The sequence below is a fragment of the Pipra filicauda genome, unplaced genomic scaffold (assembly GCF_003945595.2).
Source record: "Pipra filicauda isolate LSUMZ 115617 unplaced genomic scaffold, ASM394559v2 scaffold186_size1760508_pilon, whole genome shotgun sequence".
Classification (NCBI taxonomy): Eukaryota; Metazoa; Chordata; class Aves; order Passeriformes; family Pipridae; genus Pipra; species Pipra filicauda.
In genome coordinates, this window is record NW_024104294.1 from 1,601,071 (window position 1) to 1,614,535 (window position 13,465).

The following is a 13,465-nucleotide window of genomic DNA, read 5'->3' on the forward strand; positions in this document are numbered from 1 at the left end:
GTTTGGTCCCAGCAAGAGGAGTATATTCTGTCATACGAACTCATGTTGAACAGTTGCTCTTCAGTATGGGTGGTGTTCTCTTTTTAGACATGTCCAAAACCTTAGTGAACATGGGTTTGAAGGTGCTCATGGTGAGTAGTTCTAGTTTTGAAATGTCATCTCACTTGATCAAAACACGGAACCTTTACAGAACTGGATAGAGGGCAAATAATGCTCATGGGACCAGCCAGAGTTTCCATCCTGGTAGGATACAGCTCTCCATTCAAGGTAGGTATAGCTAACACAGCTTTTTGTTTCTGTTAGCTTCCAGAAACTCTGTTCCATGTTAAAAAGCAGCATAAATAGTATGCTGGCAGTACTATGAAAGGAACATTCTTCAGGGTTGGGATGGGATGGTATTGAAGGTATGTATGTTGTAGCTGTCTGGAGTATGAAGTTCTCATCCGCAGTGAGACTAAGTGAGGGGGTGTGTTTAGCTTCATCTCTCTAAAGAGAACTGTCAGTGTGTGAAACTTTCATCAGGAACTGTCATTTGTTTGGGTCTGGGACGGTATTATATGAGAACAAAATGCCCTTCAGCTTCACGTTGTTTCTGTGTTATCTTTTGTCAAGGCTTTTGGTCTAATTAGTCTGTGGGCAATCAGCCTGTTGTCAGGAAATAATCACAAGATGTCAAAATCTCTAATAAAAATTTATGTTAAGGGCATTTGACTGCCTTGGCCAATTAATTTATCGAGCTTTGATTCCTGTATCTTCTGTGGAGATTGACACCTCTTGTAACAGGTGTTTCTGAGGAAACAAGCCTCTTCCAGCAGCAGTCTGCACCCATTTAGACTGATGTGTGTTACTTTATAAGCTGCTGGGTCCAGCTCGGTATTTCAATATCCAGATAAAGGTTCCAATCTGAATAGATTTATGAACTGTCCCAGTGACCAGTGGGACAGCTGGCAATCTGTAAAGCTGAGCTTCCGCCTGAGACTTGGCAGGCCCAAGTGCTGAAAGGCCTTAGAAGGGGTGTAGCCAGCGATGCAGCACAGATGAAAAGGAATAGCTTCAAAACACTTAAATGTCAGCCTGTTCCCTTCAATGCTCTCACCAGGTTAAGGCTCTGTTTGCAGGGAACTGCAAACTGTCCCAGTATAGTCCTTGGAAATAAGAATTGTGATCTGATTTGAGCTGAAAATAATCCAGTCATTGTGAGGGAGAGGAAGTTGCCATGCTAAAGGAAACCGGTTGTCATCTGTGCGTAATATTTCTGCAGTGCCTCTTCTGATTTGGCTTTCAGGTTATAGAGCCAACTGCTACTGCTCCTAATGTGAGGAGGAACAGGCAAGCTCAGACCTAATATGGCAGTAGTGGGTTTTCCTTGGTGGTTTTCTGCTTCATTTACTTCCAGGGAATTAAAAGTTTTCCTTTTAATATTTTATTTCAATAATTGGAGTGGAAGGTATTTTTCTTGATAAAGAAGGAATTGATTTAGATGAATAAATGGAGTCCTTCCTGCTTCCCCAGGGTGTTGGGAAGCTGGCAGGCATCTTCCTGCTCTCAATGTGCAGTTGTTCAGCACATGAGAACATGCTGGGCAGATGACAGTGCAGCCCTGTTCTCTGAAGTCCCTGTTAGTGATGGGGCTGGAATGCCAGTGTCACATCAGAGATATTTTCGAAAAGCACTAGCACAATGCAACTCAGTCCTTGGCAGCAGGGGGGACTTTGAGCACAAGCATTGGCTTCTATGCTTTTACTTTCGGGTTTATTTATTTTTTTTAGTTTACCTTTTATATTTGCTCCAGCTGTTCTTTGCCAAGAGCAGGATGACAATCATGACCCAAATAATAACCTTTTTCTTGAGCTACTACAGGGAGTTCAGACCAGAGGGAGAGAGGAGCCGTGTCTCTTAAAGGTTTTAAAATTCACAAACAGGACATTTTTGGTGAGTGCTGCTTTCTTACTTATGAAAAAAGTCTTACATAATCTTCGTTCATACCCCCTGACCTTCCCTGCCTAACTCTGGAGGGGATTTAGAGAGGGGCTTCAAGTGGGATCTCCTCCCTGCCTCCTTCCCTGATGCCGCTCCATAAACCTGTCCTGCTTTATGGGAGAGGTCCCACAGATTGCCTTGAGGGTGGGAATCCACGCAGGAAGAAATGGATGTTGATATTTAATGCTTCCGTTTCATTGGGTATAAACCTTTCCTTCCCCTTGGACTGGAGAGTAACGAACTGCACCTGCATGAAAGGCCACTGTTCTCAAAGAGCAGTGGTGTTATGCTGGGCTGGTCTCCTGGGATGTGTCTAACGACGAGTTGAGGGTGGGTTTGATGAAGAAACTCAGTGACATGGGACTGTAAATCACCTAGTACAAATATCAGAGAAACATGGCAGCCTGGGGATGCTCATGATTGCTTCCCTCCAGAGTATTTCAAAGGGTAGGCTTTAAATCTGATGGCATTTCCTGCATGGAAGTATAATGGCTGATTAGCTAAATGTAGGACTTTATCCTAATCCCTCTGCCTGCTTCCATGACAAAAAGGTTCTAGTGAGTTTATGCTTCACAAATACAACTCTTGCAAGCAATTTATCTTTTTCTTGTAGCTCTTCATGGTTTAGTGCAGCTGCTATTTGTATTCCAATTAATTACTGGCACAAGTGATTACATAGAGTTGAGGCGCAATTAGGACCAGCCTATAATTGTGTTTGAAAGGGCTATGGATGCTTTTACAGATGGTTTCCCTGCTAGATGAGATTGGCCAGTCTCTCCAGCTGCCTTCAGCTTTCCATGTTATTTCTCCCTAAGTGTTAGTGCAGTGACTTAAATCTTTCATTGGGGAGTGTTCTTGCTTTCTGCCTCTAAGAATACATTCGCTTCTAAAGGGAAAAACATCCATTTAAACCTGCCACAGTTAGAGAGGCAGTAAATAGTATGATGTAACTTTGTACTAGGCATCTACTGTCAGGATTGATTAAGAAAACACAAACTTAAATGTTTTAGTTTGTTGGAGAGCAGGTGATTCTGTGCCCTCTCAGCATGTCAGTGTCATTCTTGGCTCTTTTGTTACAAGATAATTGTGTGTTTAAACAATTGTGTGATCCTTGGGAGCCAAGCCCAGGCCTTGGAGATGTGCCTGTGCTGGCCAGGTTTTCCTCTCCTACGGGTTTATGAAACATGGAGGGAGAGGAAAACCACTCCAACTCTGTAATGGAAAAAGGCTGGATTCATTAGGAACTCCTCTGAGCTCACCCCCAGGACCTCATTACCCTCCCAAACCCTATTTGCAGCTCTCCCCTAAAAGCAGCACAAAGCCAGTGTGATGGCCTACAGCTCCCTGCCCACAGTCAGCCTGGCTGTGTGCCCCTGACATAGCAGAGCTGGGGAAGTGGAGGTTTGATAGCCATCCCACATGCAGGAATGTGGCAGCTCCTGGCCTTGAAGGGCTGCCCAGGGTCCTGCAGCCTGGTGGGGTAATTGCTGGCCACGTTCAGGTGCTGCTCCTGAAGCTTGCCAGCATGTTTTGACTGGTTGAGACCCCCATGCAGAGCCCTGCAGGGGTTGAGCAGCCTCAGGAGGCAGGAAACAGTGGTGCTAAGGGCAGCTTCAGGCCTTGACCCTGGCTGCAGAGGGGCAGAGATGTGTTTGCTGAGAAGGAGGTCCTTCTCTCCATGCCCTGCCCCATGACTGTGCTTGCTTGGCTGATGGGCTGAACCTCTGCTGGGAGCATTTCCCTTAGAGGGGAGCTGGGAGGGAGCTGATTGCTGCTCCTGAGATGCAAAGTAGTTTTCTGGGTGGGTGGAGACTTAAACTGAGATTTGGTGCTTGCTAGGAAGGCGTGTGTCTCATCTGAGCAAGAATCTTACAGAGATTTGAGGTAAAAGACTTCATAAACCAGTTCCAAACCCAAAAGGGAGGGCTTTGACCCCTGTTTCCATGTAGCTGGGGCCTGTCTCATTCACAGCCTGCTGCCTGGGCTGCTCCAGCTGTGTTTTGAGGTGCCTGGGTGGGATATGCATGAGCAACGAAGGAGCATCCCTGTTGGAGCTGGGAGGAAGATGGCTTTGGCACTCACACCCTGGAGTGAGTGTCCTGGTGAAGCTGCAGTTCAGCATGTGCGTTTGTGAGAAGGGGAGCAGTCAGTACACGGAACAGTGATGCCTTAATGGCTTTCTTTAAAACTTCTCCCAAGGTCTCAACCTCTGAGTTCTGGCATACAGGATAAAGCTGTAAGTATGTTTGCTCCCACTGCATGGCGGCAAAGAAAGGAGTAATTTGTTTTGGCTCCTCCTCGGGAAGTAGTCTTTAAACTAGGATTGCCTCCTAGTGTTTATCCCAAATGTCTCTTAGCACTCTGGCTATTTTCCCTGCTTTCTGAAGATCCATCTGAAAATGTTTGAAAATAGTGTAAAAGCTCTGATGTGCTCCTTTCAGTGGCCTCTTATGCCATTTGATCCAGCAAATGCCGCATTTTTAAATCTCCTTTTGTTTATGGATTAGTATTTTTGTTTTTTTTTTTTTCCCTTTGCCTTGTTCCCTTCCCATTAATTCCCACAATAGGAGCAGGGTTTTTTCCAGCTCTCTGAATTCAGCATGACCACACTGAGCAACAGTTTCACCCTTGCTAAATCTAATGTACTTGAAGCTTCTGGGGCCAGCTGAGGCCCTTGCTCTGGATGACCACTCAAGGTGGATTCAGGCACATTGGGTTTGGGGAAACAGTCCGTAAAACAGAGCTCATCTTATCCAAAAAGGAGACAATACAGTGTAAGGTGGTGAGATGCCGAAGCCTTGATGAAATTTAGAGTGTGGAGCGTTTCTTGGGAAAGAAAAAGGGGGAGTGTCCCTGTGTGTGCCAGCCCAGGGTGCCCTCACCTTGCTGGAAAAAAAAAAAAATATTTTCCTGGGCTGCCTGGTGAGGCCAGGAGTGTATCCCTTTCTTCAAGTCCTTCCCAATGACACACACAAAAATGTGGGAACATTGTCATTTAGAAAAATTTTTATTTTTTATTTGCAGTGTGGTAATTCACTGGAGTGTGGAAAATGCTGCTGTGGGAAATAATTTCAGTTGAAGCTCTTAATGCTGTTTTGTGCTTGTAACAATGCATTACCTCTGACTGGTGTTAGCTTGTTCTGAAGCTTAGTAGTAGGAGTCTGCTTTGAATGTATCTGAGAAACCATCAAATCCTCTTTTAGCTGAAAGTCAGGCAAGCTCCTAGGAGAGCAGTTTGATGGGATTGCTACTAATTCCAGCGTTAATAGTCCTCTGCTGTTAAAGTAAGCTTGCCCAGAGCTGGGGCAGGTCCTGGGGTTTCATCCCAGGAGCCCACTCCACCTGGGAGGCTTCAAGCACCACCTGAAGCTCTGTGCAGAGCAAACCATTGGTTATGGCACACTTAGAGCATGGAAAAGTAGAAACACAGTTATCGATCTCAACTTCTGAGTGCACTTGGGAGCTATTCAGAAGGTAGGTGGGACAGGATCTGCGTGGCCAACATATCTGTGATCGCCTTGGGACCCCAAAGCCATGTGGTCAATGGGCCGCTTCTGTGTGGCCTCACTGTGTTCATAAGGCTTTTCAGATAAATCACAAGATTCCTGCCCTAAACCAGCCTGCTATCTGCATTAGAGATAATGACAGGGGTAAACATAAAAGGAAAATCAAAGGATTAAAATCAATGGAAGTTAATAATCTGTATACATTCAAAGATCTAGGCTAAAGAAGGGAGACAACAAACCATGGGTGGAAGTCAAAGGGCCTAATAATACAGGGAGTTACAATGGAAAAAATGGAGCCATATGTTCCAGATGAAAACAAGAGCACTCTGATTTTGTGAATAGTTTTCTCCCTCTTCTACTCAAATTTTAAAATGCTGGCTAAAATATTCCCCATTGCTTTAGATGGATTTAAGTGGTTAAAAAAAGGGAAATTTAAAATGTCATATTTAATCAACTTTTCTCTTTTCACTTTAAATTTAGAAAAAGATTAAGGCATATTGAGAGTTACTTTTTCATTATATGGCAGGAGAGGCGTCTGACTTTGGGCTGAGCTTTCCACAAGGAGAACAAGAGCAGAGGTAGGAGTGAGCCCTTGGTCCCATGGAAGTACTCATAGGAGACAGGGTCCACCCTTGGCAATCGTTGCTCCTTCAAAAGACTATTTTATGGTAGATACATTATAGCTATAGTGCCAGTGCCCCAGAACTCTGTCCGGGATTAAGCCGCTTCACCCTTTTTTGTGCAGCACCCCTTACATTAATAGTCATCCATGTCGGGGTACAGGAGGAAGCCCATGAAAGTAGAATCGTTGACGTTGTCAGCGTAGACGCCGTTGTTGTTCCCATTCCCATACACCTGAAGCCAGACCTCATCCCCAGAGCTGAGGTGCAGCAAGACAGAGCCACTTGCTTGGTCAACATTGTTGTTCTGGAACTGGTCATAGGTGAAGATCACGGCCTTGCCCTTCTTGTAGAGGCTGACCTTGACATCTGCCAGGTAGACCGTGAGGTGGTAGGCGAAGTAGTAGGTGCCGGGGACATTGCAGAGGAACTTGCCAGTGCTGACGTCGTAGTGGCCCTGCTCGTTGTAGAAGATCTTGCTGAAGCGGATGGGGATGTTGGGGGCAGGGGGTCGCTCCGTCAGCCCTACGCTGAAGGCAGAGCGGTGAACAAAAGCACCTTCACCCTTCTCCCCCTTCAGTCCCGTGAATCCAGGAGCTCCAGGAGGTCCCGTCATCCCTGGGGGTCCTGTCGCGCCTGGCGCGCCTATAGGACCTGCTGCACCTGGGGGACAGAGTGGGGATTGGGAGTTGTGTTTGCAGTGTTGGTGGCTGCTACCCACCGTCCCAAAATGCAGAGGGGGCTGTGGCATGAGGATCTGCTCTGCAGCACAGAGCTGAGGAAAGGCTCAATGACCTCAACAGCCCCCAGGAGTGGAGTCAGTGAGTGGAAAGCCTGCTCACTACTCCTCCCCCTCCTCCCCCTCCTCTCCCCCGGCTATATGCAGAGCTGCTGAGAGCAGCATCTGAAAAAAACATCACTAACTGGGGAAACAGCCACCACACCAAACTCTTTGACTTGGGTTATGGAATCTCCATCCCAGGAGATACTCAAAAGTCATCTGGACAACAGTCAGGCATTGACCCACCAGACATAAAACCTGTTGGGACTGGGGCTGCCCATGGACTCCAGCACCAACGTACTACCTGTTTCTCACCAACCTGCATCTCCTTTTTCTCCCTTTAGTCCGTCTTTTCCATCTTTCCCATCCCGACCAGGGAGCCCGTTGTGGCCAGGGTAGCCAGGTGCTCCTCCCATCCACTTGGCACATGGCATTTTGGGGTCAGGCTGGTCATCCTGGGCAGCCACCTCTGTGCAATAGGGGGCCATCAGCAGCAATGAGCACAGCAGGATGCCTGCTGGGCCCTTCATTGTTGGTTCCTGATGCAGAGAGTCACTTTGTTAACTTTAGAGATTAATAGGGGGGAAAAAAGTGAACAAAACCTCCCTCCTGAATAACACAGAGGCACAGAAGTCTAAAGTTTGAGTCAGCACATCTGAAGAAAAGCAGTTCTGTTCGCCCGAAGGGCCCCTCTGCATCCAGCGTGGTGCTGGTGTGAGCTCCATAAGCCAAGCTGGGATGGGCCACACTGTGGAGAGGAGTGTGGAGAGGAGCAAACAGTAGTTACTCCTCCAGCACTCACAGGCTCTTTGCACAGGCACAGATGTTTCAGGACTGAGCACAGCAGATGCCAGAGTTATCTATGGCTGATCTCTGCTCAATTAGCCACGATACACCCTGACTCCTGCTATAAACTGGGGTAAGGTTGGCCTCGGTGAGCAAGCAGATGATGGAAGGTCTGGCAGAGCCTGTCTCAAACCCTCTAAAGCCTTGAATCCAGGCAGGTGGTTTGTCACTGCGTGTACAGCCTGCTGACCTGGCTCTACCTAATGTGAACAGAAGCCAGGCTTTCTAGCTCCTCTGAGCCACCATATGAAATTGTGATTCTGGTTTGTTTTCCACCCGAATTACGTATTTTGATTAGTGCAAGACAATGTGTGTAGTATTTAGACACTGTAGTGTTGTATTTCTCTTTAATCTAGTTGCTTTGCTGGTCAGAGCAATTAGTGTGGCTGCCCAAAACCAGGTTGATGGTGACACCCTACAGCCAGCCTGACTCCCAGAAATCAGCGGGACCTTGGTGGGCTTTGAGTCAGGCCAGTTCAGTTAGGACACAGATATTTTAAAATGATCACTGTTGCGTGAAACTGCTCCCCAGTTCCTTTTGGAACAATAAAGGTATCCTGTTAGGAGCATTGTAAGTGGCATAATAGGCAATGGAAAGTGAAGAATACCATGGCCATTAGAGTTCCTTAGCTCTGTAATTTCCAAGAAAAATAATATCTTGGAGCAATTCCTTTGCAGGGTTGATTTTTCCTAGGCAAGCTATTTAAATGTCATATTTTAAATAATGTCTTATTAGCTCTCGTGTAATTGCTTCAAAGAAAGCTTAAGAAATGTGCTGGGTTTAGCTGGGGTAGAGTTAATTTTCTTTGTAGTAGCTAGTATGGGCTGTGTTTTGGATTTGTGCTGAACACAGGGTTGATAACAGGGATGTTTTTGTTATTGCTGAGTAGCACTTGCACAGCGTCAAGGCTTTTTCTGCTCCTCACCCACCCCACCAGCAAGAAGTCTGGGGGTGCACAAAGAGTTGGCAGGGGACACAGCTGGGACAGCTGACCCCAACTGACCTTAGGGATATTCCATACCATACCATACCTTATGGCATCTTCATATGCTCAGCTGTAAACCATGGATGAGGTTGGCCTGGGGCTGCTGCTCAGGGACTGTCCAGGCATCAGTTGGTCGGTGGTGAGCAACTGTTTTCATTTGCAATGCTTGTCTTTTTTGAGTTTTATTTCTCTCTCTCTGCTATTTTCTCTTTCATTACAACTTGTTATTGTTACTATTTTATTTCAATTATTACACTGTTCTTATCTCAACCCATGAGTGTTCTGACTTTTACCATTGCAATTCTCTTTCCCCCATCCTGCTGTGGACAGGGTGTGAACAGCTGTGTGGAGCTCAGTTGCCAGCTGGGGTTAAAATACTACAGTAACAAAGAGGTTGCTGTGATTTCAGTTTTTTGCAGGATTTTGAGGGGGCTTTGAAGAACACTTCAAAGCTGTGTTTAATTACTTTGGTGGGTAGTGCCTAAAATCAGGATACCCCCAAACCCCTGCCCTCCCAGCCAGGCTCCAGCAATCCAGCAGCCACACAACACCCTGTGATGGGGCTGGTGCCCTGGCTCAGGGGCAGTTTTGGGGCTGAGGGTGCTGTGGGGTCCAGCAACCACAGCCTGAGCCTTAGGCAGTGTTCCTGTGTCCCTGCACTTTGGGAACCGAAATGCCCCTTCACAGCAAAGGATGTACTGATTGTCCATGAACTGGGGTGGACCAGGGAAACAGATGTCTATAAATCCTGAAAGTGGCTTGGGTTGGCAAGCAAGGGTGTGTATATTGGGCACACTATGACACAGCCCCTTTGCCATGCCCCAGTGGTTGGCACTAAGCAGAGGGACCCTTGTCCCCCCTTTCCAGGTCCTCGCTGGCTCATGTACCCTTCCAAAATCAGCACAGGCTGTCTGGGGACATCTAACTGCATTAAAACATGGTAGCGATCCAGAAAAATCTGCCTCAAAATTGTGTTTCTTGGGCGATGGGGTTAGTTCTGCTTTTTTGTAAGCTTCCTAGAACCCAAATATTACAATTTTAGCAGTGTGCCAGGTCTTCTGCTGGTGCCAAATAAACCTCTCATATAAAGTCGCAAGCAGTGCAGGTTTGAGGAACCCAAAGCAGGGCTACAGGGAGCTTTTCTGGCAGCTGTCCAGCCAGCTTGCTCCAGATAGAAAGATAGAACTACTTCTTTTGCTACAGTTTGACTCAATCACAGGTGGTTTGCTTGTTTGAGAAGCCGAGTAATTCTCTGGCATAAGTATATCTTAAAAAGGGAAAGTCTTAAGCTGTGTCTGTGAGCTCTTAGTTTGGACTCTGGTTTAGGTGTGACATCTTTTTGCTCTGTCTTACCCATTTCTTTTTGGTTTTCCATCTGATGCTCAGCAGTGTAACATGAAATAATCTGCTGTATTTGAATGTCACTGGTACCTTTTGGACTAGGAATAGATGAACTCAGTACTCTTGGTGGCTTTCAGTTATTCCCTTGGCAGCTGCTATATCAAAAGCTCATATACATTATATGAAGCTTATTCATTTATCAGCAGAAACCAGAGTATCATCCATAAGAACAATGCCATTCCTAAGTGCTATATAATGATTCAGATCATGATTCAGAATTTAAATTTCAGATAACACTATATAAATATTGTATATTCAAAAAATCCACACCTTTCTGTGCAAAATAGAACCAAAAATCCATCTGTTTTCCCACTACAGCATTTTCCTCAAAGGGTATTAACCAGGGCTTTGACTGTCAAGCTTTTTTCTTTTTGTTATTACTCATAGCATAGATTTTGCTGATGTTCCAGTGGTGATTTGCTCCAGGCGGCTCAGACTTTAAATCTGGGTAGTGCAAGTTTCTGGCGAGGAATTGATACAACTTGGGGAGATTTGAGGCAAACCCAATCTTTACTGGACTCTTTGAGGAAAGAAGTGAATTGAAAGGTACCCATGCAGTACTTGCTGTTATAGCCATCTGGTTTTTCACTGTTGTTCCTGACTACTTTTTGATTTAGGAGTTTTGTTCTCTAAATAGTGTTTCCAAAAAGGGGAGTATGAATCTAATGGAGATCAGCTATTCTTGGTTTAAAATATTCCCCGGCTATTCTGAGAATAACCCTAAGAAAGGAAACTTCTTGCGAACAGAAAGTCTGTCTGTTTTATTTAACCCAAAAGAAGAGAAAATCCTGAACCTAGTAAGAGGAAAAAAATAATCATTCTTACCAGCTGCCTTGAGTCCTAGTTGGCTTGCTGCAGTCTCTTTGGAGAATGAGGTCTGGCTATCGCATCGCTATCCCTAAGGGCACAGGGAGATGTCAGCTCAGCTCAGACACTGCATTTTCCATTTGCCATTGCGCATGCTGACCTAAAACTTGGGTTTTCCCATTAATTTTTCCTGGACATCACTTAAGTTTTGGACCACTTGTATAATCCACTGGGATAGCTTGTGAAGATAGCCTTAGAGGGAAAAGATAGATTTGGGAATTGGATAGGAACTGGAAGAGCAGTGGTTTGCTGGAAAGCCTGTGTGACAGGGAACGCCTGCTTGACCAGGGCTGGGCTTGTCCAGCTCAGCCTGTTGCTCTCTGCAGATTGGAAATGTTGTTAGCAGCTAATGGAGAAAGTGTGTCTCCAGCCTTGCAGTAATATACTCACATGGGATTTTTCAATGTGTTTGTAAGTGTATTATTGTTTGACAAGCTCTGGCTTCTCTTTTTAACTGCAAGAACCATTCCTGCCTGGAGGCTGCTGCCACACCAAAGAAGGGCAAAGCTGCCTGAGGGGAAAGGCAGCACTGGGGGAGGGTTTCTTCTTAAGGCAGCCAGATATGTGCCAGAGCTATTGTAAATAACTGGAGTAATTTCAGCCCCGTGGATGGCTTTCCACCTATCTTGCTTTTTGGCTTTAGGTGAAAACAAGGTCCCTTTTTCCCTGTGCCTGTCTCCTTCCAAAATGGAGGTTGAACCTCGGTGAGCAGAGGCTTTCCTCTGCAGCTGCTCCAGGGCACTTCAAGGTTAGCTCGGTGGGACCTTAGCAAACCTGGGCTCCCAAAACCAGACCAGGAAAAATTAGTGTGATGTGTGTTGTTGCAACTGGGCATTGGGAGCTGGTGTCCTTGTTGAGAGGGGAAAGTCATCCAAGTGAATGTCAGCAGGGCAGTATTCTGAATTGCTGAGTTATTTTAAAGACCTGGCTATCCGGAGGGATGTATACATGAGCATATAAATAATTTCTCATATATAGAGCTAGGAGTCAGCAGGGGTGAATTTTTAAGCCTGAGAAGAAGGTGCCAAAGGGAGGAACCACAGGATAACTGCATACTGCCTGCCTTGTTTTGGTCAAGCCCTTAGTCCAGCATTTGAAGAATATTTTTATTTTTTGTCGGATGATGGTTTTTCCATGCAATGTTGAGACTTAAAACAATCTGTCATGCAACCCCAGTAAAATATGACAAGTGATCTAGTTGGATCTGTTTTGTTATAAATGTGATTTTATAGACCTATGTGTGCATTGGCGTGTGTGTGATGCCAATGTTTCTGTTGAAGTCTCTCGAGCAATGGATGGAGGAGCAGGGTCACGGAACTGAAATTGGAACTGTTTTTGCAGTAGAGCAAGAGGTTTTCAGCTGCCCCTGCCCTGGGTGTGAGCAAGACAAGGCTAGTTTCCCTGCCAGCTCTCAGCTTGAACTCCAAAATGTATGATTGGGGTATTTGTTAGGCTGCCAGGATTTGAGAATTGGACCTGACGTGTTTAACAGGTAGTGCTGAAATTACCTCATGGTCTTTCAATTCAGTTGCCGTGGAAATACCACAGTGATAAACCTTTCAGTGGTCCATCAAACAGCTTTCCAAATGTTATCCCTGGCTCCCAGAAGAGGAGTGGAAGTTTATCTCAGGGGGTACAACCAGCTGATACAAGCCCTGGCACACTTGCTTGCGGTTTTTTGTGTTATTCACTTGGTTTGCAGATTGATGCTGGCTCCTGTTCCTGCTGCAGAGGGAAATACTGTAAAATCCAGGGAGCTGCTTTCTGACTGTGTGATAGGAAAACATTTAAAATGCCTTTGGCTCCGCCTGGTGACAAGCAATACCTGCCACCAAATGTAGGCTGGCCCAGCAGTGCCCACAGCTGTGGGCATTGCCCAGGGGCAGCAGCTCTGGTGGGGACCGGGGAGCGTTTTGGCACAGAGAAAGCCGCTGCCCACAAGTCCTGCAATACCTTCTCTGCTTTGCCCTGTGGTCACCAGCTCTCTGGTGTGGGACTGCCCGAACCTCACTTGGCTACAGACCTTGTGCTGGGCCTAGATGTGTTTTCTCACTTGGATCTGATGCAAGCCAGTCCATATGAAAAACACAAAACTGACTTGATGGATTGTGGCTCACAGCTTTCACTAAGAATTAAAAATAAGCACGAAGTTATATTTAGCCCTCTATAAACAGGAATAAAGTAGAGCAGGAGGCTCATTATCAGCTGTGCTCCATCAGTGCAGTCCCAATCCCTGCTGGTGTTGTTTGAGGGGTAGAAAGCTGCTTTGGTCGCAAGGAGGTTGGGATGGCTGCCTTGGCAGGAGGTTGGTGGCTGCCCAGGCCAACCTGGCCCTGTTTGCAGGATCCATGCCATGGGGCTGGGGCAGGAGCCCTCAGCTGCCCACCACTGTCCTCCCCCAGCAGGGTCAAGCCAGCACCACTGTGGAGCAGAGTCCGTGGGAACCTTTGTCCCACTGGTTGTCCCTTCCCAAAATGG

The 13,465-nt window shown here is 46.3% G+C and overlaps 1 protein-coding gene across 1 annotated transcript; it reads right to left on the reverse strand.

The window, feature by feature from the left end:
• Positions 1–6,160: 6,160 nt before the first annotated feature.
• Positions 6,161–12,860, reverse strand: LOC113990141 (adiponectin). Its single transcript, XM_027725269.2, is given in 4 exon segments — positions 6,161–6,769; positions 7,207–7,426; positions 10,946–11,046; positions 12,845–12,860. Coding segments are annotated over 4 exon segments (864 nt in total). The 3' UTR covers positions 6,161–6,242.
• Between the last annotated feature and the right edge of the window lie 605 nt (positions 12,861–13,465).